Source organism: Symphodus melops, assembly GCF_947650265.1.
Source record: "Symphodus melops genome assembly, chromosome: 8".
Taxonomy (NCBI): Eukaryota; Metazoa; Chordata; class Actinopteri; order Labriformes; family Labridae; genus Symphodus; species Symphodus melops.
The window spans coordinates 23,356,829-23,378,562 of NC_136698.1; the positions used below are offsets into that span (position 1 = coordinate 23,356,829).

The window sequence follows — 21,734 nt, forward strand, 5'->3', positions numbered from 1 at the left end:
CAACCTCAACTTCAGTTCTCCATCAGTCATGAGAAGGAGCCGGGGTGGAACATCGTCAATACAGGCAAACAGAGTGATGATTCAAAGCTGCAGCATCTGGAAGATCAGAGCTTTGTGAAGAGGACAGCACCCCGGCTTCAGGCTGTGCTACCTTGTGTCAAAATGTCTTATATGTGGATGTAAATATCTGTTGTAGCTCAGCTTTCCGTATTTATGTGCCAATTCAAGTTGAGTTTACTAAAGTAGTTTGTGTTGACCATTGTTTGCATAATAAAACAGACATCTTTTTCTTATTCTCTTGTCATGATTTTCATTTAGAAACTGTTACTGTTCTCAACTGGTTGTAACCATTAGTCACACGAACATAATCGGTAAACAAAGAGGGGTTATGGCTCTGAGTTATGAGTTTTAAGAGTTATGGCTCTTATTTTTACAGTCTATGGCTCTGAGCGATCTGAGCCGGCGTTTTTGGCGTCACATGACCAATGGAGGGTAACTTGATTGGCTGGACGTTAGATGATTTGCTCCTCTTTGGATACCCGGATGTTTACTGTGAATTTTTTGACACAGAATTTTTTAATACGTCGATTTTTTTATACTGGATTTTTTTTTAAATACGTCGAATTTTTTTTGCATTTATTTTTTTATTATTGAAAAAAATCAGTGCTAGAAATTCAATGCCTTTTAAAATTCAAAGTCTGATTTTGAGGCAAAACAGTTTCAGTGTTAAAAATTCGAATTCAAAATCCAATGGCACAGATTTACCTCCATAGACCTTTCCCAAAAGCATGTTCATTTTTTACAGTATTTTTACGTGTATTCATTTGAGTACATGATTTTAAGATATATTGTTATGTAGATCATCTTTGCTGAACCACAGCACTGTCTTTGAAGAAACTAAAGCCCAATTCAGCTGACAAGTAATAAGAATCAGTAATTTCAGCTGATTTGAAATAAAATACATTCTTGAATCAAAAAGATATCAAGCATCTTAGCAGAATGTTGAGTATACAGTGGAGTGAGTTCTGTAGTTTTCATACACCTGTACATACAGTCATTACTGAACGTAATCAGATAAACTAGCTTGGTAAAGAACAGCACTGAAGAGCACAAAGGCCCTCTATCAATAAAACCTGCAAGAAGAGTATATGCAGTGTTTCAAAAGGATACAAGACTGCTGGTCTTATCATTTCCTGAGTATGTTGCTCTTCACAGACTGACAGATCTGGGGAAAAATTCCATTTTTTTACAATGCACCATGGAGAGCAAAAAGAGCTACAATACTGACACTGACATCCCTAACAACATTTGAGAGCATCATAAAAAAGGTGGTGACAGACAGAGGCCTGTGGCTGTATGTCATGAAAGACAACATGTCCTTTCTAGGCTACTTATAATACTGTTTTAAAATGTTTGCGATTTTTCCATTTTTCCCATGTATTACATTGCCTTTTAAGGAGTTTGTGATTGGCTTTGGTTGCTTCCTCGGCCAGATCTCTCTTGTGGAAGAGATTTTTAATGTCAAAGGGACTTCCGGTTAAAATAAATAAATACATAAAAGCAAATAAAATATATGAGCACAGAAAAATACATGATCAACACATTAAGTTACTCAGTGTGTCTGTCTCTATAATACTTGGACTTTGTTTGCTGTTTATAAAGTTTAGTAAAACAAAACAAAACAACAACCTCTATGAAGGAAAAATTATCTGAAAAAAGAATTATCTGATAACCAATCAGGAGACTGCAAAAGTGGTGTCCTGGTTTTTAGAACAAAGGTTTGGAGAGACAGACTGAAAAAGAAATTTCAGTCAGTGACAGTGAAGAAAAATCATCCAAAGTATTTGAACATTTTGAAAGACAGACAAAGCGAGGCTAAAACTATTACAAAGCTTTGCTTAATGATGTGAAGGAGAGCACATTTTACACCAAACATGAAGTCAGACTGCCTGCTTTCGAGGACTTTAGTCTCTGAATGGGGCGTGCAAACTAACCGATAGGCTACAGAGCCTCTGAGTTTTTCTTGTTTTTGTTTTTTTATGACTGCACACATCCCTATCAAAAGAGCACCCTAAACTTACACTTTGTTGTATCCGAGTACTGCTCTGCATTAAAACTCTGCATTTTATATATCTGTTTAATTCATTCGACCTTTAGTTGTACTCAAGAGATTATTGAGGAAAAACACTCATATTCCATGGCATTGAGTCATTACAGAATCAATAATACTGCATTAAAATAACAAGAAGACAGATGAATACAAGTTCATTGAAATCAACAGACTGGGGGATTTCTCAGAGGCTGAGACAATTAGATGGAATAAGTGAATAAGAAGAAAAAGCCTAAAAAGTCCTAAAATAATGAGCAGCAATAAATAAAGTAACACTTATCGAAACAAATAGTAACACTTATTAAAACAAATAGAGATTGGGAAGTTTGACATTGTGTTTCTAAAATGTCCAAAAACAAAAAGTTGATTGACCTCAAGGAGACTTTTGTTCCAAGAGTCCAGTGCAAAATAAGAAAATTAGATTTGCCAGTTGTTACTCGACTATAGTAACATTCAACAGAAACTGGGCGTCATTAGCTTAGCCTGTGGAATTGGGTCCATTAGTGCATGCCTATCAGATCCTGTTTGTGCATGTGTGTTTCCCAATGTGTATGAAACATGTTTAATAACAGAGTGTCAAATTACATTTCATCTTGCAGAATTATTAAAGTTTCTCACAGGATTAAATTCCTCATCCTAAATTATTCACACTTTTGACCACAAGATGGAGCCATCTGCAAAAACATTTGTTGTGTAAATTATCCACCAAAAGATAGTATAAATGGTCGGAATGATGGCTTTAAAGAGATAGACTAAAATATTTTTCAGTTTTAAAAACAAAAGAAAGTACGCCTTATAACACAAAGTTATTTCACTCTCAGACCAAACACAGGAAGGCTGTGTAGGCCGAGACTGTTATGAAGTGTTTAGTCTAATACATCCAAGAAGAGACTGTACATTAACTGCATGCTTAAGGAAAAAGCTGGAATCAATTTTATTGCAGCCTGCATTGTAAACTGTGTATGATCCTTTTATACAATCTGTCAGAGGAAGCCCCCATAACTCACGTAACTGATGGGGTGTTTTTCTTTCTCAGAGTCCAAACAATTCTTCAATTTCAGGTCATCCACAGTTTCAACCCCCAAAATTATGTTATCTTTATTGACACTCTATTCTGTGGTTTATTGTATATTTGAGGCAGTCACGTTTGTGTGGGAGATTTAGAAAGTGAAATGAATGGGTTGTAAATCAGATTGTCACATGTCCTGTATGTCTTTTGAATCAGAACCATAAACACTCACACATTGTTCGTCCCATGACAATGACAGGAAGCTTTTTCAAAAGGGAGGAGGTCATTTAGGAAAAGGATCTGCCCCCTGATGTTTCAAATGTGAGGAGTAACAACGGCTATTTGTTTTCGAATGGATAAATAAAAACTCCTCCACCCAAATAACGGAAAAAAGAAGCATCATTAACACATAGAAAACTCTTGCTGCTAATCTGTGGTATATTTGATCAAAGTAGTAGCACTTTTTTTTTTTTTACAAGTGCTATATTATTTAAAAAAACATGTTTTGCCTATATTGTAAAGATAGCAGAAATCAGGGACAAAGAGAGAGTCACAGATCGGACTTGAACCCAGACTGTCCATTTGGAATACTACAGCCTCTGAACATGGGATGCACACACGAACCAAAATGCTTTTAAAATGTGATCAATGTACAGTATATATATATATATGTGTGTGTGTGTGTGTGTGTGTGTGTGTATGTATGTATGTATGTACACATGTACATATATATATACTGTATATCTCAATCCTCTGCCATTTGTTGCTACTTCAGAAAAGGATCCTTTCATCACTGCTTTTGCAACTTTTTTCTGAATTGATTTGTATATTTTTCATTTTCATAACTTATAAGAAACTACATCACATACTGCATTGGTTGTGTGGGATAATATCTTACTGATTGAGAGAGAAATTCATGATTTACAATACTCCCAACCTACAATACACATGAGGGCACTTTAAAATCCCTGTTTGGCCCACTTTGGTTAGTACTCGGTGTACAAATAGGGCGGGAGGTGGGAGGTGCTGACAGAGATGGCCTTATTGTTCAAAGAGTATTTTTCAAATCTGTCTAAATTTAAGGAAATCTGAAAAAGACTAAGGCAGTTTGACACAAAATATGTGTGTTATTATTTTTTTCTCAACTTTAGCTTATTCCTGACGTGCCCCATATGTTGCTGCTAAAAGACGGGGAGTCTCTTCAAAGATGCTTGGAGTGGTCCACCAGCATGTGGTTTTGTTTTGAAATGAATTAAAGGGAAATCTCTACATTTGAATAGAATTCAGATGTGTTTCTGCTTTGATTTAGGACATAAAAAAGAAAATAAAAGTGGTGTACAACATTGAATTTCATCTCATCTTTCCTGCTTCTGAGGTATTTTCAATCAAAGTGAGACCATGTGAGAAAACTGTCCTGTTCAAAGTCACAGAGCCAGCTGGACCAAAGTTTTTACTCTAGATTTGCATTTTTTGTGTGTGGCTGTTGAGTGTTTGAGTAAGTATGAAACAGCAGATTCCCCCTTTCTCTGGCTACGCCCACAGTTGTCCAACAACGTTCACTGCCCAGATTAAATATTTGGTGTTGTTGGATCAGGGACAAAGCAAAGGGAATTCTCTTACAACACTGTAACATTACTTAAATAAAGAGAAATTTGCATGCAAAGTAGGTTATTCCTACTAATCAAGGAAACAATCCTGCTGCTTGTATTAGTGACAGTTTGTCTCTAGGTCTTAATGGAGAAATTAAAGCAGAGTCCTGGTTTGTTAAATACTATCTAGCTGCAAATATTGGTTTTAAAACCACAACAGATTTATTTCGGGAAAATACTGTTTATACTCAAATATATATACAATGTAAAGTCACTCAGTACAACAATTATTTGCGATGCCAATGAAAAAGTCTCCATCCATATTCATGTGTTTTTTTCCCTGTTTCTTCCTTCTTTGTTGTATTATCATTGTCTCTGTCTTCTAGATCATGCTGTGGCAGCCCCGCCCTGATTGAACTCACCTGTGTCTCATTGTCCCCTGATTGTCTATGCGTTCGAGCCCTGCGTGTCCTCGCTCATGTTCCCTGCTCCTTTGGATTTGTTTACTTGTCTTTTCTTTGGACTATCTTGTCAAACTAAAGTGAATAAACCTGCCTTTTGGTACTCTTCCCTGCGGAGATTTGATTTTGAATCCTTTTGAGTGTCTTTGTGTCACAATCATTCAATCAATCGATCCATTTAGTTGTCAATCGCACTCACTTTAACGGAAAATGTCACTATTTTAGTGTGTCAGTTTATGCCTCAACAACAGTATATGTAGCATCAGGATAAAAGGTCTGCCTTCAACACTGTTTCAGTTTTTCTGGGGCATGCATAGGCCTCCTACTGATCACACCAGCAAACAATGAATGAGTTAATGGTACCATCCAGCCCTGCACTGTATAGCCAACAAATGTGCACACATCTTGCTCATCAATTGTTTAAAAAATGCAGAAGTTTTTTTTGTCTGTAATTAAATCCAACCAAGTACTGAGATCATTTGTTATTTACTGAAGTAATACTTGGTGGCACTCATACCATCATATCTGACAGAGCATTGTTGAACTTGACAGCTCATGCAATCAAGTAGGTCAATACAAACCCAAGGAGTGGAGTTACATTAATGGAAAGTGAAGATGCTTCAGATTGCACGTCTCTTTGATGCACCTTTATAGGCTTTCTAGTCCCCTTCGTCTCAGCTGTACTCACAACCCTAACACAGTGTAAATAAACAAAGTGGAGCACTTTAACTGAGACATGCATATGTATGAGATGTAAAATAATTTGATCCCTTTGAGCGTTTCCTTGTCAACTCTCAAAAGCACCACATCAGTGGTTTTTTGTGTGTTTTCCACAACAAAAGTTTCCTTCCCTCTTGTCACAGGTGTCATCTCATTAGTGGTAAATCACTGCACTGACATTTATGTTGTACACTGTCACACAACAGCTCCTTTTTAGTGGATGCCGGATATCACAGCAAAGCAACTCAGTGTTTGTTCTGGAGGGTACGAGAGCTTTCACACACAAATCAGTCTGCTTACAGTTTAGTGCTTGTGATCGCGGCTGTGGGGTGCTCAGATGAAAGTGTGAGACAAAAATGCCTTGTTCAAGGTTTAAAAATATTTTACATCCTAATATTAGAAGCCACCAAAAATGTAATTAAGGGAGAGGTGCCTTGTTCCATGGATGTTTATTGGGTCCCATACCTAATCACATTTGTCCTTTGCAAACATCTTCTCACAATCAAAAGCAGAAAGGTACAAAGGGAAGGGTACATCGTTTATAAATCATAAAGGAGGTTGAATTCATTTTTATTGAGGTTCAAATAAATGTATTGTTCATCAACTTGAACAAAAGTGTCTTCGAAATTAATATAAAGTCGTCGAAGCATGCAGGTTCTTTGAATCTCTGCAGTTCTTTAATGTACTTTGTTCAGCGTCAGGCTAAGGCTGGGATTAACTGACAACACAATGATAAATGGTGTTGCACTCCAGCAGTACTATATGCCACCATCTCAATCTCAATCTTTATTTGTACAGCATCAATTCATAACAGGTGTTATCTCAAGACACTTTACAAAAAGCAGGTAAAGGACCTCTTTGTCTGTTAACTTAAACAAAAGAGCAGGTAACAAGACCATGCTCATCGTTATGTTTACAAAAAGCAGGTAAAGGACCTTACTTATGGCTATATTACTAGAGCCCAGCTTAATCCGTCATAGCGTGGCAAGAAAAAACTTCCCTTTAAATACCCAGAAGTATTTATGATTATTTAAATTATGTGCGCTGGACTGACAGTCATGCAATGAAAGACTAAGGTGCAGTAATTCATTGATCCTCACTAAAAAAAAATGCATATGCCTGTTTACAAACCAGCAATCCATTAAATGATCCTAAATGATTTTTTGAGTACAAAGGTGAAAATACACTTTGGGGCACCTTTTCTGGCCTCAGGGCATCATCTCCTGGGGAAACTATTGCTTTAATCTAATTAAGGTGAAGAAAATGCTCTTGCATTTGCTACACAAATAGCATAAAGCAACATGAACATCAAGGTCAGTTAAAAAGACAGATATTTATCACACTTATTAACAGATACAGCCCTTTCTTTGTCTATGGAGACAGATATTTAAATCATCTACACTCAAGTGTCAGCTGACTTATTCAGATAACCTAGAGACATGTAACCTCAGTGTAATATAAAATTATTATGGGTGATTAAAAGTCAATTTGACTAAAATCAACTGTGTAAGAAAGTGGGTATCATTGTCCATTTACAGATGAAGAGCCTTTTACCTTGACCCCGAGACCTCATGATTGAAATTGCATTAAGCAACATGATAAATGACAAAAGTCTTGCTTTGGCAAACATTCACATTATCTGGCATCAGGAACCCCGAAACTGTAGATCCATAGCTTGAAGGGCCCTTAGGTATAGATCTGTGTAATAAAAGTACATGACCTACAAAACTTTACAATAACATTTTAGAGTTTCCTGCACAAAATGGGAGGTGATGGCTAAAACATTTCATCACAAGGTCATGCAACCTCTCAGTTTTTTATACACAGGTAAGATCAAGTGGTTGAAGGACCTTCCGACACTCTCGCGGGGCCTCCTGAGGAGAGCGTGCACCCTGCTTTGGGAAGCTCTGCAGCAAGCCCTGCTCGCTCGCGCACACAGCTCAGCCTCCTCCCTCTAAGCCCCGCCCCCAGATGAAGCCCCAACTAAAAGGGAGACAGATAGTAGTAAACTGTTTAAAAGTTGAGCAAGAGGGGCTGTTTGTCCACTTTTTGTTTACTAATATAACACGTCAACGTCGTCCACTGCTGTTTTTTTTCGTCGACACAGCGGAATGCTGTGAACGTCCAGCCAGGAGAGGAGCGAGCTTTTATAAATCCACATCCACCGGAGCGACTTTTTACTTCAGCCGACTACACTTGGGCATTTTCTGGAGACTCTGCATGGTACGTCCGCTCGTTCTCAAGCTTATGTTGTTTGTACTTACATGCTGGCTTGTTTCGAGAAGAGCATAGTTAATTAAAATGTCGTGATTGAACATGGTGTGTGTGTGTGTGAAAATGATCAAAAACAATCTCTCCAGTCTCCAGTTTCCCTGACCTGCCTGCCCTGCTTGCCCGTAAATCCAGCTGAGCACATCTGTCTCTGGAAGCCGCTGACAGTCAGCCTTCCTTCCTCCTCTCCTGCTTGAAGTTATTAGCTTATCGGTCCTCGTGTCGACATATTGTCAACTTCAATACTGTTGAGAAAGTGTGTATGCAGCTCGAAATAAGACATTTACGTCCTCCAGGAGAAAGCAGCATGCCACACTATCAGTATGCTCTCTCAGTTTGGGGCAGTCCAGGCGCTCACTCGGGATGATTGACAGAGCGCAGTATTGTCATATAGGCCAACTGGAATGCCTTTATTTGCACGAGAGATTGACATCCAATAAGAGTTGATTTGCTGTGTTTAACCACTGATGTCCTCAAGTTTTATTGTCTTGTACTTCAATATGCTTTGCAATTCTCTGCAGAGTTTATATGATGTGCTGAACCATGGGATTAACATTGGCATCACATTATTGATGCAAATGTAATTAACTTGTAAGATCTAAAAAAAGAAGAAGCTGTTCTTGGATATGAAAAAAGAAGCATTTCAGTGTTAGGCTAAGAGGCATATATGTTTTGAGTTGCAGCATCACAGCATAACTTATTCTATTGATTATTTATTTATTCATTCATTGGGTGTCAGTGAAACAATGAATTGATTTGTCATTGCTGTAAACAGGCTGATATTTTATTTTTAAAGCCAATACTGTCACCTGATTTAAAGAGCACACATTATTAGTGACTGAATACTGTAGTGACTGACGTACACTAACATTTGAGCTGTAGTAATGAACGTTTTCTCAGTAAATTTGCACACATTCTGCATCATATATTGCTGGTCCTCAGAAAAGTAGTTTTATGGAACTCCAACATCCCATTGAGAGTTCTAAACTTATCATGTACCGTCACCTGGCTTATGTGTGGACCATCACCTATTTCCCGGGATACTCTGCTTTATTTTCTGCAAACTGTGCACAGAGTTCTGCACATTATTGAGTGAGGATGCTCATCTGGACAAACCAAGTGATGCATTACTTACTGTGATAATGTGAATCATGGTTTTCTGTTCTCTGCACTGTATGTTCTGCACATGAAGTTTGTTGGCCAATATCAGCTTCACAATAGTGGCCACCTGAAACCGTGTTTTATATTTGTGATATAGTGGTTGTGCACATTGATACAACACACAGCAGCTTATAAATTCTTATATGTTAGAAGCTGTGGAAAGCAGAAGTGTTTAAACAGATATCAGGTTCTATGGTCAGTGAAGGATGTTTGCTGTGTTTGGACTAAAGAAGGCAGAGATGATGTTGTACGCTGTGATGGAAGAAGTAGGTGGTTTGGTGGTTTTTTTTTTTTTTTTAACGCTCAGCCTGAACACAGTCACACTGAAAGAGGAGAAGACTGAGCTCATTAAAGAGAATTCAGAAGTTCATACGACCACATGGACATCGAATGACTTATAAAGCTAACCGTTGTCAGATAAGAAACATGTAAAAACAAGATGCTGCATGGAAAACCGCCTCCTGTGTGTGTTGCTGCTCTCTTAAATTCTTTGGGATTACAGGAACATATGAACGTACAGGCGGAACAACGCTCAAAGTTAGAGTATATATTCATGCGTGATGACACAGATACGAGCCAGGCCTTAAACATTGACGAGACCACAAGCATGAAGCTTGGTTTTGGTTATGTGCAGGACGTTCTGTCTGGGGTCTGCATGTCCTGATGTACTTTCCAGATCTTCTTTGGGTGAAATAGTTGCTTGGCTTAGACGGTCAGGGTTGAAGAGAAGTCACATGAGGTGATTTGAGTTGTTGCTGCAACAAAACCAGCACCGTGTCTCAGAGCTTTCGGAGGAAAACCTGAAAACCTGAACACTAAATAAAATAAGCTTTGCTGCCTCAATATAACAAGACAAGATGTAGAAATCTGTTCTTTTCTTCTTAAACTGCTGTATGTATGCATATATATATTAAAAAAATGAATATATATATATATATATATATTCATTTTTTTTTATTCAAACAGAGCATACTGCTTCCTTTCACTTTTGAACTTCCCTTTGAGTTGGTCTTTGCCTCATGTAAGCTATTGCAATTTGCCACATAGTTAACCTTCGCTTGGTTGTGAGGAGATGAAGGTCAAGAAGGGACATAAATCAAAGAGAGGCTGGAAGTGTAATATTTGTCATGATCCTCCAAAAAGACTCCCCAGCCCCAGCACTCAAAGGCCCCTTTGTCCTGTAAAGAAGCTTGCACTGCAGAGCAATGCACCTCATTTGTGCATCACGCTCTGCTGTTCACCACGATCAAGATAGGTGTGTGCATCTGTTTCTCTCCACATGGTTCTGAACTAGTCACGGATGTACCCTTCGAAACCACAAACTGGTGCAAGTGTGGTCACAGCAACCTCACCACATGGGTAGCACTCACAGTAGTGTTGTTCCATAGACAAAGATATCTACTGTATGTGGGAATAAATAAACTTTGTCTCGTCTTATAATAAACTAATGTGTTTCAGTGCAGGACACACAGAAGATACAGAAACAGAAGACAGAGTTGAAAACATTCTGTCTTAAAATTATTCTTCAGCATGAGCTGCTAACAATTTGATCTCTCAACTTTGAACTCTGATTCAGGCTTTGAAAACGTCTAGGCTTAGCTTTTCAAAATGGGGAAGATATTGCATCACTTTGGAGATAATAGACTGTAAATATACAATGTGTTCCCAAGCTGCATATCCAGTGTTGTTCAAATCCATTGCTTCTGTCTTCACCGCTATCGGTTCCAATGGCAATGATTTATGATGTCTTGATTTATTGGTCGAACCAGGAAATTAAAATAGATCTATTGGTACCAGCTGGAATCTTTACTTTAAAAAAAGTTGACTCATTGATATTAGTCAAACAGTAAGTTTAATATTCAGTGCAACAAGTCCACATTTAAAACATCTACTAAAAGTTGGCTCGGACAATGCTCAGCGGCTTGATTCAAATATATTGTGTTGCCTATGTGCCGAGTGCTATTCAAATTCCTCAGTACAGAGATGACAGATTTCATTTGACATACTGTTTAATGCTTTTAAACAGAAGAAAGAAGCTAAAGGTTGATTTCTCATCTGCAAACATTCAGGTATAAAAACTGTTTCTTAATGTAATGTTTAAATGTAAAAAGGAAAAGAAGTGACTGCAAAATTTTCCATTTCCATTTATCGACACATCTGTGGAAAGGACATCTGGGTATCAATCCTCCAAGGTGGGATTTTCCCATGGCAGCCACTGACTTCTGAAGGGCGTAGTTGCTAGGAGACACACTTACAGTTTCCATAGAGCACGATTGACTGACACCCATCATGTTCTATAAATGTCAAAGACATTTTCCTCCTTTTGACTAATAGATGGTGTTGGATAAGTACTGAAACAGATGAAACAGCATTTCAGATGAGCCATCAATCAGCCCAGTGATTGACTGGTGACCAATCTAGATCCCGCCCCTCACCAAATGACGTCTGGGATCGACTTCAGTAGTCCCACCTTGACCCAAAAAAAGGGACAACTGGTATAGATACTAGCTGCTGTTCAGTTTTGATCACCCCACATTGTTATCAGTCCAACTGTTCATGTGGAACTTGTTTCCTTTATGGAGATCTACATGTTGGAAAAGATTAAACACTATTACATAAACTTTTTGTCCTATGATGGTGGTCAGGATTTGAGGTTAGATTAATAAAGTTAAAGTCTCAGGCGAGGTCATGCTGATTTCTACGGTGGAACTAAGCTGCTTACTCAAGCCCCCACTGGAGCATTCACTGTTTCCTGACGCTCTCAATTAAAGTCTGTTAATAACCTGTGGCATGTTCCAAAGTGTTTCACACCCAGTGAGGCAGTCTGCTGTCCTGCGCTCCTCACACACTCTGTCTGGCCACGAGCAACTGGAAGGTGTGTGCAGCATGGTCCTTTGAAGCATGCATGACCCCTAATTAACCCTCCTGGATTAATCCCCTTCTCTCCATACTGTTGCCTCTCTTGTCTCATCACATCACTCCCACAGGCTTTATTAAGCAGAGACCAGTTCCCTGCTGTTTGTCCATGCTCCCTACAACCTGCCTCATTTAGTTGACTTTCTCCACTTTTGTTCTCTTTGCAGCTGACTTCCTGAAGCCTACGTCACACAGAGGGAAACCTTAGGAAGACGCAGGAGAAAGGCCTGTTCCTCGTTCTCTTTCACTCTGGAAGCTGCCGGATAAATACAGAATGGCAAGAAGATCCCACATCATGTTGTTACTTCTTGCAATCTGCTGCCTTACATCTGCAGGTAAGCGTTTCCTCATTGCTTAGCCCCACTTTGAACCAAAGAACGATCAGAAATGTAAGATTTTTGTTTGTTTACATTCTCTGTCAAACCCAATACAACTCTGGTATCAAGGATACATAATATTGAATACACACTGAGCCCTGAGTGCTATGTTGTTAGAACACCACAACTTTACCCCATGCTCTGGGATTTTCCACCGTTGCTCCCAGCATGCCTTTCCAGACAGTGCTTGTCAGGTTTGAGACTGAGGGGGATTTACATTGAAGAAAGTGCAAGTTGTAAAGACAAGTTCAATCTCAGCAACAAACACTCTGCAGGCCTCCATGTATCTGTCAGATTGATTGGAATGAGACTCAGATATTGCCAAATCCTTCGTTATTTTACGACTGCCAAACAGACAAACCCAAAGTGAGAGCGAGAGAATAAGTGAACTGCTATCAAGGTGAATACTGAAAAATGTAGTTTGTCATATTAATGGGAGGCCCCCTCCAATGAAAATGACAGTTTTAAACCTCATCAACATGTCTATGTGGTGATTCTCACCAAGGCATGAGTGAGAGGTAACAGCACGTCTGCTTTGAAACTAGTGTACCGATGGCACAGATTCAGATATTTTTATACATCATTTATGTAAAGAACAATATGGGATGATGGTGCAGCAATGCCAGGAGTAAATGCTCATCATTATTATGCAACATAAGTTCTATTTGTAATTTAACTGTAAGAGCTGCCAATCAACACCAAGGTCTGTTGAACATTTTTGGCACATAATCAGCTATTTTAAACCCAACTCAGACAGAAGACTTTAGTTTCCAATAGCCTCAAAGTTTCTTTAAGGAAGAATGTGCAACATTTTACACGTAAATACAGCAGGAATCAAATATATCCTCTATAAATTTCTCTCTGAGTCATGACTGTCTACAACTAGTGAGAAGCACGAGTCCTGCCAGCTTTACTGTTTTCAGAGCCGTGTTAACATCTTGTTTACATGGACAGGACGTCCTTGTGTATAAAGCTGTTTCAGTCAAGGAGTCGAGAAAAGAAGAATAACAAAGTCTACTCACTGCTTATTTGGAGGTCACGTAAGTGTCTTTAGATCACGGTCATTTTATGTGCACTGTGAAACTATGAGTTAACCAGAGTGTGCTAACATTAGCCTGCGAACACAACAATGCAGGCCACAGGCAGCTCGAGCAAAGGACAACTTTGTCTGCCGCTTGAGGAAAGTCGAGGCTTTAGAATAGCAGAGATGTCAAACAGCGGTTTGATGGTTTCATGCGGTGCTCAAGGGCGACATCTACTGGATCAAAAAGTCACACATTCTTCCTTTAACATGTGGAGAGCTTTAAATAAAATAATCTTTTAAGAAATCATGATGTAGGTTATATAAGTCACTTGTTGGTTATCGTACATTTATTTTTGTAGATGTACACACTGAGTGAATAAACTCTTCTTGATTATGATTAAGAGGCGCATCTACATTTTAATGAACTTAATGAAGGCAAAGGTGCAGAGTTACATTTTATTTGGAGTTTTAAAGAAAACCCTCTCACTTCATTTTCAGTATGTTTCAAGCAGTTAAAAAAGTCTATCATTTTAGTCCGGCTACAACTGGATTTAAAAAATATATTTTAACATGTTTGTTTAACTGAAATTGCGATAAGTCAAATTTCTCAAAGTTGGATGATAATTCATCTTTATAATGTTTTCAGGGTTCGATAGTATATTGCACAGTTCCCCTGCTGGGCTTGGACTGAAAAATATAACAGTACAAATACAAAGACCAAAACTGGAAGAAAACAAGACAGAAATATCAACATGGCGAGTGCAAAGAGCTAGAACCACGCTCTAAAAAAGCCCTTTATAGGGACTGGTGTAGCAAATGAGCGTTTGATAAAAAAGATATGATACTTGCACTAGATTGCTGTTTTTGGTTTGTCGATATATATTGTATATCCCCAGCAAATGAACAAGAAATACATCAAATACATTTCTGGATGGAGGAGGAGACATGCTATATGTTGTGTCAGCTGTCGGGGTTAACACATTGAAGTACATGGATGGAAGGAAAGCGCTGAAGGGGAAGTGTCGATTGTTTGGTACTGTGTGTGACTCAGGAGGTAAACCAGAAAAAGCTCCTATAGTAACCAGCTGACAGGGAGATATTTTCACCTTCAGTAGCGGAGTCTGTCTTCTTATGTCAGTAAATTGAATTGATTCCCCTGCAGCTTGTACACAAGGATATCAGTCCAATTTATTGACTTAATCGAGCTTGAATGTAAGTAACTAGCTTGACTGTGCAGGTAAACTTGCTGTGATGATCTCATTTACTGACATTACCCAACCCTTTGACCCAGATCTTTCTTATGATGAATACTGGAGCTGTTACTCTGAGAAATGTGCATGTCACTGATGATCCTATACTCCCTGAAGTTGTTTTGAATATGAGCAACAGTTTCTCAATAATCTATATCTGCCACACCCTACCACTTATATCTTCTTCAGATAGCTGTCCTTCCTACTGTACATTCTTGAATTGCCCTGCAGGGACAAATAAAGTTTTTTTTAATAAAATTGAACTACATTTTTTGTCAAATAGTGTCTGGCTGCAGCAGGAGATAATGACATAGGGAACTATATGAAACAGCCTTTCTGATGAATCATAAAAAGAGGTTCCACTATTTTTTTTTATCATAGAATAAATACATTCATATTTATTGGCCTTAAAGAGGATAGAATTTTAGTTTGTTTGGGAGTCATCATTGCTGTAATGACCGCATCAGGCTGCAATAGTTAGTGTTGTTTTTTGTTGCTTAGTAACTTAACCAAAATATTCAATTTATTGACCAAACGCTTGATGAAAAATTTGAAAAGCTTTCCACAATTTGAACCAAACCATTCAGTGGGCATTCCTCTCTTGAATTTTTCAGATAGTGAGATGTCCTGTTTACCGACACTGGTTTCACAATGTTTTCCTTTGGACATGAAGGCAGACCAGTTTCAATCTGCAACATCCCTGTTTTGTTTTTCTGTGGTAACACAGGAATAATTACCCAGCAGGAGGCATCCTACATAGCTAGCTGTCTAAAAAAAATGTGGTTTGCGTTTTGCATGCTTTCTATCTCTCTCTTGCCAACATAGGTTATTATCTGAAATGTTGTCTGGACGTTTGAACCGCACTGCACAGAGCTGACTTTTACTGAAACAATAGCAGTGTAGTCAGAATGTGCTGTGGGTAAGGCAAACATAATTTCTCCCACAATGCCAGGATCTGCAACACAATGAAGGCACGTATGAAGTTTTCCTCTAAATTCTTCCACATACGGCACGACACATTGTTGTACTGTGTCACAAGGGACAGATATTTACAGTAAGACGACCAAATGCCCTTTCCTCCAAAGAGCAATTGGCAGAGAGTATACCAAGTGATTTATGACCGAACCTTCAGATCCTCCTTTTTTTCCAACTGCTGTTTCTGTAATAGGTAAATTACAGTCCAGAAATCAACTTCTTCCTCCAACATCAAGATAATAGGACATACTTGCACTTCTGCTTCTGGACTGATTCATTGTTTTAGTCCTTTCTTTTGTCTCTGGGATAATCTTATTGATATTTTCCCCCCTTAATAGTTCACAACTCCAGCTTTTCTCACCTATCTCCATCTTTCACTCCCTTTTACTATCATCTCGCAGCATCTGTGTAAACAGTCACATCTGCCCTCTAAACTAAGAGATCTTACGTAATGTTTAGATTAGTCTGCAATGAGTCTTCTCTCAGCGTAATGCAATCCAGGATCTGGGCCTCCCATAACTCTTTTAAAGTCAGACTGAGAGCACCTTGGCGTCCATATTTCAAACCTCTGCTCTGCTACCTCGCTCTAGTTTCTTTTTTTTTTTGCTTTTTATAACTTTTCTCCCCCCATATCCTTACTACCATTATGTGGTTGACTATCATTGCCTTGCCAAAGTGTTATTTTGTAAAGGATATGGCAGGACATTGGGCTGGGTTTGGGTTTCTTTATAAAATAGAGTATTGCAGGACTCATGCCAGATATTAATTTGAGGCACTTGCCAGAAACAGCTCCGACAGGATGCTGGTTATATCGGAGGCACAAGGCCGGCCTGGTGGCTCGCTGAAATCACTCAGACATTATTGATTGCAGGAGTACTTTCTCCTCCTAATATAACCTTTCTTGATTTGACCTTTAGGGCAACATTAAAAGTGATTAACCTTTATGTAAATCTGTCATGAACTATTTTTGACGACATAGTTATATGATGGAATTTTTAATTGTGAAATGTGCGTTGAATTGTGCTTCTCTTATAAGTCCCATATTATGCCTTTTTTGGGGTTCATATATCTAATTTATGTGTGTTACTGAAGTATGTTCACAATCGCTAATGTTCGAAAAAAGTGTCTGTTTTCATGTACTGCCGCTTCATGCAGGCTCTCTCATCTGCCTGTATTTCTAACGCTCATTATCCCACACAAAGAGGAAAACAAATCAAAAAAGGGTCCCTACGTGTTCCATGACAGGAAGGTATGAACATACCACCAGCTTATTTTACAGCAACGTAAACAACTTTCCTCTGTCTGCATTTTTGTACACTCTTGGCAGACAACAGTCACTGTGATGCCAACAGTGGTTTTAATGCCCCCCCACACACCCACACTCACAGTTGAGCTAAAGGTTTGTCTCTCTACATCCACAGTGCTTCCTTAAGGCCAGCAATGGGGGGAGTGCCAAAATGTATTGTGCAATCACTGTAATCTGAGAGGTGGGTTAGCCAGGGGGAGGAGAGAGGCAGGCGCAGGCGTGGGTCGTCTGTTCCAAATCGACACACTCCACACACGTACAGCGTGCCAAACCGACAGAGTCCCTTCCAGCACGCTAAACCAGATGTTGCCCTGTGATTCATGCAAGGAGCCGGAGCAGCGCGGCGCAGAGGCAGAGTGCTGCTAGGCAGAGTGGTTGGGATGTTTACATAGCAACGGGAGTCCCTTGTGTGTGTAATTACAGGTCTGCTCTCCCCCATGGTGAGGCCTTCATCTGAACAGCGCTGTCACTCTGGACGTGTCTGTTTATATGTTTTGCTCACGGAATAAAGGTTACCTTAGTATTACCCTATATAACTATCAGGAGTGTATAAATTGGGTACTATTTGTTTGGATTTACTCTCTTTTCCTCCTACTCTGTCATTCACATACTCATCTGTCTCTTCAGATAAACTCTGATCTACGTCCAGGTCCATCTTGTGTCCCGGTAAAGAGGATGCTTACGCAAATCTGTAGGAGGAAACTAGATCCCTTCTCCTCCCCCCTACCCCTCTCTCTCCATAGTTCCAGTAAGCGTGTAAATAATTTCAGTCAAAGCCAGTAATAAAAGACAGCTGGTGTTATCGTGCGTTTTCCATTGTGTTTCCGAATCCCATTAAAAAACAGTCACTGAAGTATAGAGGGAGAGTAAAAGTAAGAGAGAGAGTGACTTTATTGGCACATGAGAAAGTACGTTTCAGAAAGTGTGATTTTTTCGATCCAAAATACCTTCAGAAGAGGAAGGAAACATGTCTTATAAAATGTCTTATATTGGTGTCTTGTCATTGACTGAGTTGATGTTTATTCCCTCCCTGAAACCAGCGTGACTTTATCAAGACTGTTGTTCTCCACCAAAAGTCCTATTATGGGATTGTAGCTGGAGGCTTCCAGGTGGTGTCTTTCGTCAGAGCAGCCCCTCCTGGGGCCTCACCTTCCTCTCTCTGTTTGAACCAGATGAGTCCTGCTGAAAGACCATGTCCTAAATTTGGAAGAATCCTTTGGAAAACTGGAGTACTTGCCCCCAAGCTATTGACACAGAGACAATTATTTGGCCCTAATTTAAGATTTTTGAGCAAACTTGGTTAACTCGTTATCCACTCGTCAAAATGTGATTTGATATTTACGGGCTATTTCTCAGTCGTAATGCACCTTGGATTAGAGGCACAACACCTTTCAATTTGAAGCTGTGGGTTTCAATCTATCATCACCTCTAGCTAACTGTTTTAATGTGTTGTTGACATCTGGTATAAAGAATGCAAAAGTGTGTCTTTGGCAAGGTTAGAAGCAAAGGGTGAATTTAATAATAACAGGATTTCTATTGAGGGGTATTTTAGTTTCAAAACATTTGATAAGACATAACAATGATTTTTTTTTTTTTTTCCCAGAAGGAAAATTCCGGTAATGGTAAATGGATTTAGGTTTGTCTTCTAGTCTTCTGACTACTCAAAGTACTTTGACACAGATTACATTCACCCATTTACACACTGATGGCAGAAGCTGCTATGTAAATTGCCCATCATATTTGGTGGAACAAAATAACCATAAGCTGCATTTAGCCTTCAGAAATGCTTTAACAGGAAATAATGGACAGTCTCTTAAAATGTCTGCCTCCTAAAAACTTTGCACACCGTTACCTTCATCATCATTTAGAGGCTCATTTTTATGTCGCAGGTTCGGACCAATCTCATGAAACACAATTCTATTCATAGCTTGCTAGATTGATGTGTGTTTCAACAAAGCTTTTTATTCATCACTCTTTGGGTTTGTTAACTGTCCAGTAAAGAGGCGCCCTCTCTGTAGCCTTTGTGTGCCATTACATGGGCAGCATGCCATTTGACAAGTCATTCTTCTTTTTTCGCCCTCCCGTTCCTAAAGATGAAGAACCCTGGAGGAATGTAGTCCCTCCCAGCTGGTGTGAAAACGCTGTATGCCTTGCCCTTTCTCACCTCTGTGGCTCCTTCACACTGGGCTCACACACTGGCACAAAGGCCCGGCATTGTTGCACTCTTTGCTTTCTGTTGATGGCGCCCTGCTGCCTCCCACAGACCCTTTTATCACATCTGAGTGATGATGTTTTTGTGAAATATCACAGGATCAAAGCTGCCTTGACAGACTGATTGATGTCAAATATATATATATAAAAAAACTGAACTTTTTTGCTTGGTATCTTGATTCAGCAAAAATCTTTTCCTCAAGCTCCAGAGTAAAGCCATCTGCTTTGTGTGTTTGACTTTAGTGAGATTGGAACAAACAGAGCTAAATATGGCTCCTCTTGATGCCAAACAAAGTCATTGCAATCAAGATCTCCCAGTTGGGCTATGACACAGATCAAATGTGCTGTAATAAACTACACATGTGCTGTAAATGCATCATGATGAATAGTTTTGTAGGTTCTGCAACACATTTCAAACCGTATTACATTCAGTGGGATCTTATAATTTCCTGGTTTAACAAAGACCTCAGCCTGTCTGACATACTGTCTTTCCATCACAGCTGTTGGTTGATATGAAATATGACATCAAGGATTTCTGAAAATTCTGATGATCCAACTCAAACTCAAACTGAGCGAGGTTCATACCAAGTAGGACAAGACAGTTGACCTCAGGGAACTCTTCCCTGTATCCCCTACTGCTTTTGAATATTTGTGAATGTAGATGAAGGATGGTTTGCTCCAGAACTCCCACAATGCAGCTGTCAGAGAGCATCGCTTTTCCAGGCATCTATGATTGATGAGTGAGATGCCCTCGGAGCAGCAGGACATGCGTTTCTCTCCACAGCTCTGTTTAACCAGAGAAGGCTCTTCTGCTCCGGTACTTTTAGTACGGCTTTAACTACATTTACAGGGTGAGATGATAGAAGATGGAGGCCACGAACGGATTCTGAACAAAGTCGTACCTCATTGCTCACATTGTACCAACTGACCAATGTTTCACTTCATCATATTTTTAATAGGGAGGGCTTAAGCTTATTCTTTTACAATCAGGCACTGACAGTAATGGGGAAAAAAGCCTGTCAGATGTTTTACTGTTAGTAAAAGGTGCTATAGTAATGGAGGCCTAAATGTTGAAGTTAGGTGTAATGCCACTGAGACGCCCTGAGATTAAAAGACACGATTTATACAAGATTGAACCGTAAAGTAATTTTTATTTTCTACCAGTTTGAGGTGAATCAAACGATCTGTCTTAGATGAGTTAGTTCAAGCATGACTCATTTACATCTCTGAAAAACTATACCACATTTTTAAAACTTTAGAATTGGATTCCTTCCTGACAAAAACGTACAATCGTCTTGGGATTTAGGGCTGCATGGTGGTCTTTTGCTAAGCACTGTTGACTCAGAGTGAGAGGTTCCTGGTTTGATTCCCTATCGGACAGGAGCCTCTCTGAGTAGAGTTTGCCTGTTCTCCTTGTACGTGTGGGGTCTCTCTGGGTACTCCGGCTCGTTAGTTTAATTGGGGACTCTAAATTGTCCGTGGGTGCGAATGTGAGTGTGGCTGCATGGCGACCAGTCCCGCAACCCTAAACGGGAAAAGCAGTAAAGATAATGGATGGACTTCAAAGCTTTTCTCATTCATGTGATGTAACAACAGTTTAGCTGCAATGCCTCATTCTGAAAACATACCAAGAAAATACACGAACAGAGTAACATCAAAATAGCAACTGAAAATGACAACATAATTTGAATATGGATAATCAACTTTCATCATAAAATGCAGCTTATGTGTAAACATTTGAACATTTGACATTTGAAATAGAAAGCCTTTATTGTCACATCCAAAAAGAAAAAACAACTTGCATTTAAGTTGGAGACGAGGGACAATGAAATCAAATACATTTTGTAAATAAAATGCTTTGCAACTAAAATAATAGCTACAAACAAAACAGCCTTCTACTGATTTTAAGATTATTATTATCTTAATTACAAGCATTTAAGTATTTCTTTCAATGTCCATATTTTATTTTCTTTAAATTAAGTCTGTATATTTTAATGAGCAACAGAGGACAAGAGTTTAGAATGATAAATATCATTAAAGCACGGTGTGCAGCGCGTCCATTTTTCTCTCTGTAAAGGAACCAATGAGTTTCATCGTCGCCTTTTCATAATTCAGATCTGACTGCTGTCCCAAAAAGAACCATAAATAAATATACTCCTGTTATAATGAACTGGTTCCATTGGTTTTATTCCAAAATATTCTGGTTTCGTTCAATGAGGACAAAGTAGGTCTTAAACATTTACTTCTTTGTAGAAACACGTACAGACACTTCCTTGTTTCACGAGTGTGCTGACAACTTTTTTGTCCTTTGATATTATAGTTCCAGACAGCACATGTCAGCACCCATCAGCAAA

General features: G+C 39.0%; 1 protein-coding gene across 1 annotated transcript in view; it reads left to right on the forward strand.

The window, feature by feature from the left end:
- The first annotated feature begins 7,867 nt into the window (after positions 1–7,867).
- Positions 7,868–21,734, forward strand: part of tgfbr3 (transforming growth factor, beta receptor III) — a 76,277-nt gene continuing 62,410 nt past the window's right edge. Inside the window, exons 1-2 of the mRNA XM_079349688.1 lie at positions 7,868–8,112; positions 12,405–12,572. Coding sequence (XP_079205814.1) covers positions 12,512–12,572 — 61 coding nt within the window. The 5' untranslated portion in view covers positions 7,868–8,112; positions 12,405–12,511. The remainder of the gene's footprint in view (positions 8,113–12,404; positions 12,573–21,734) is intronic.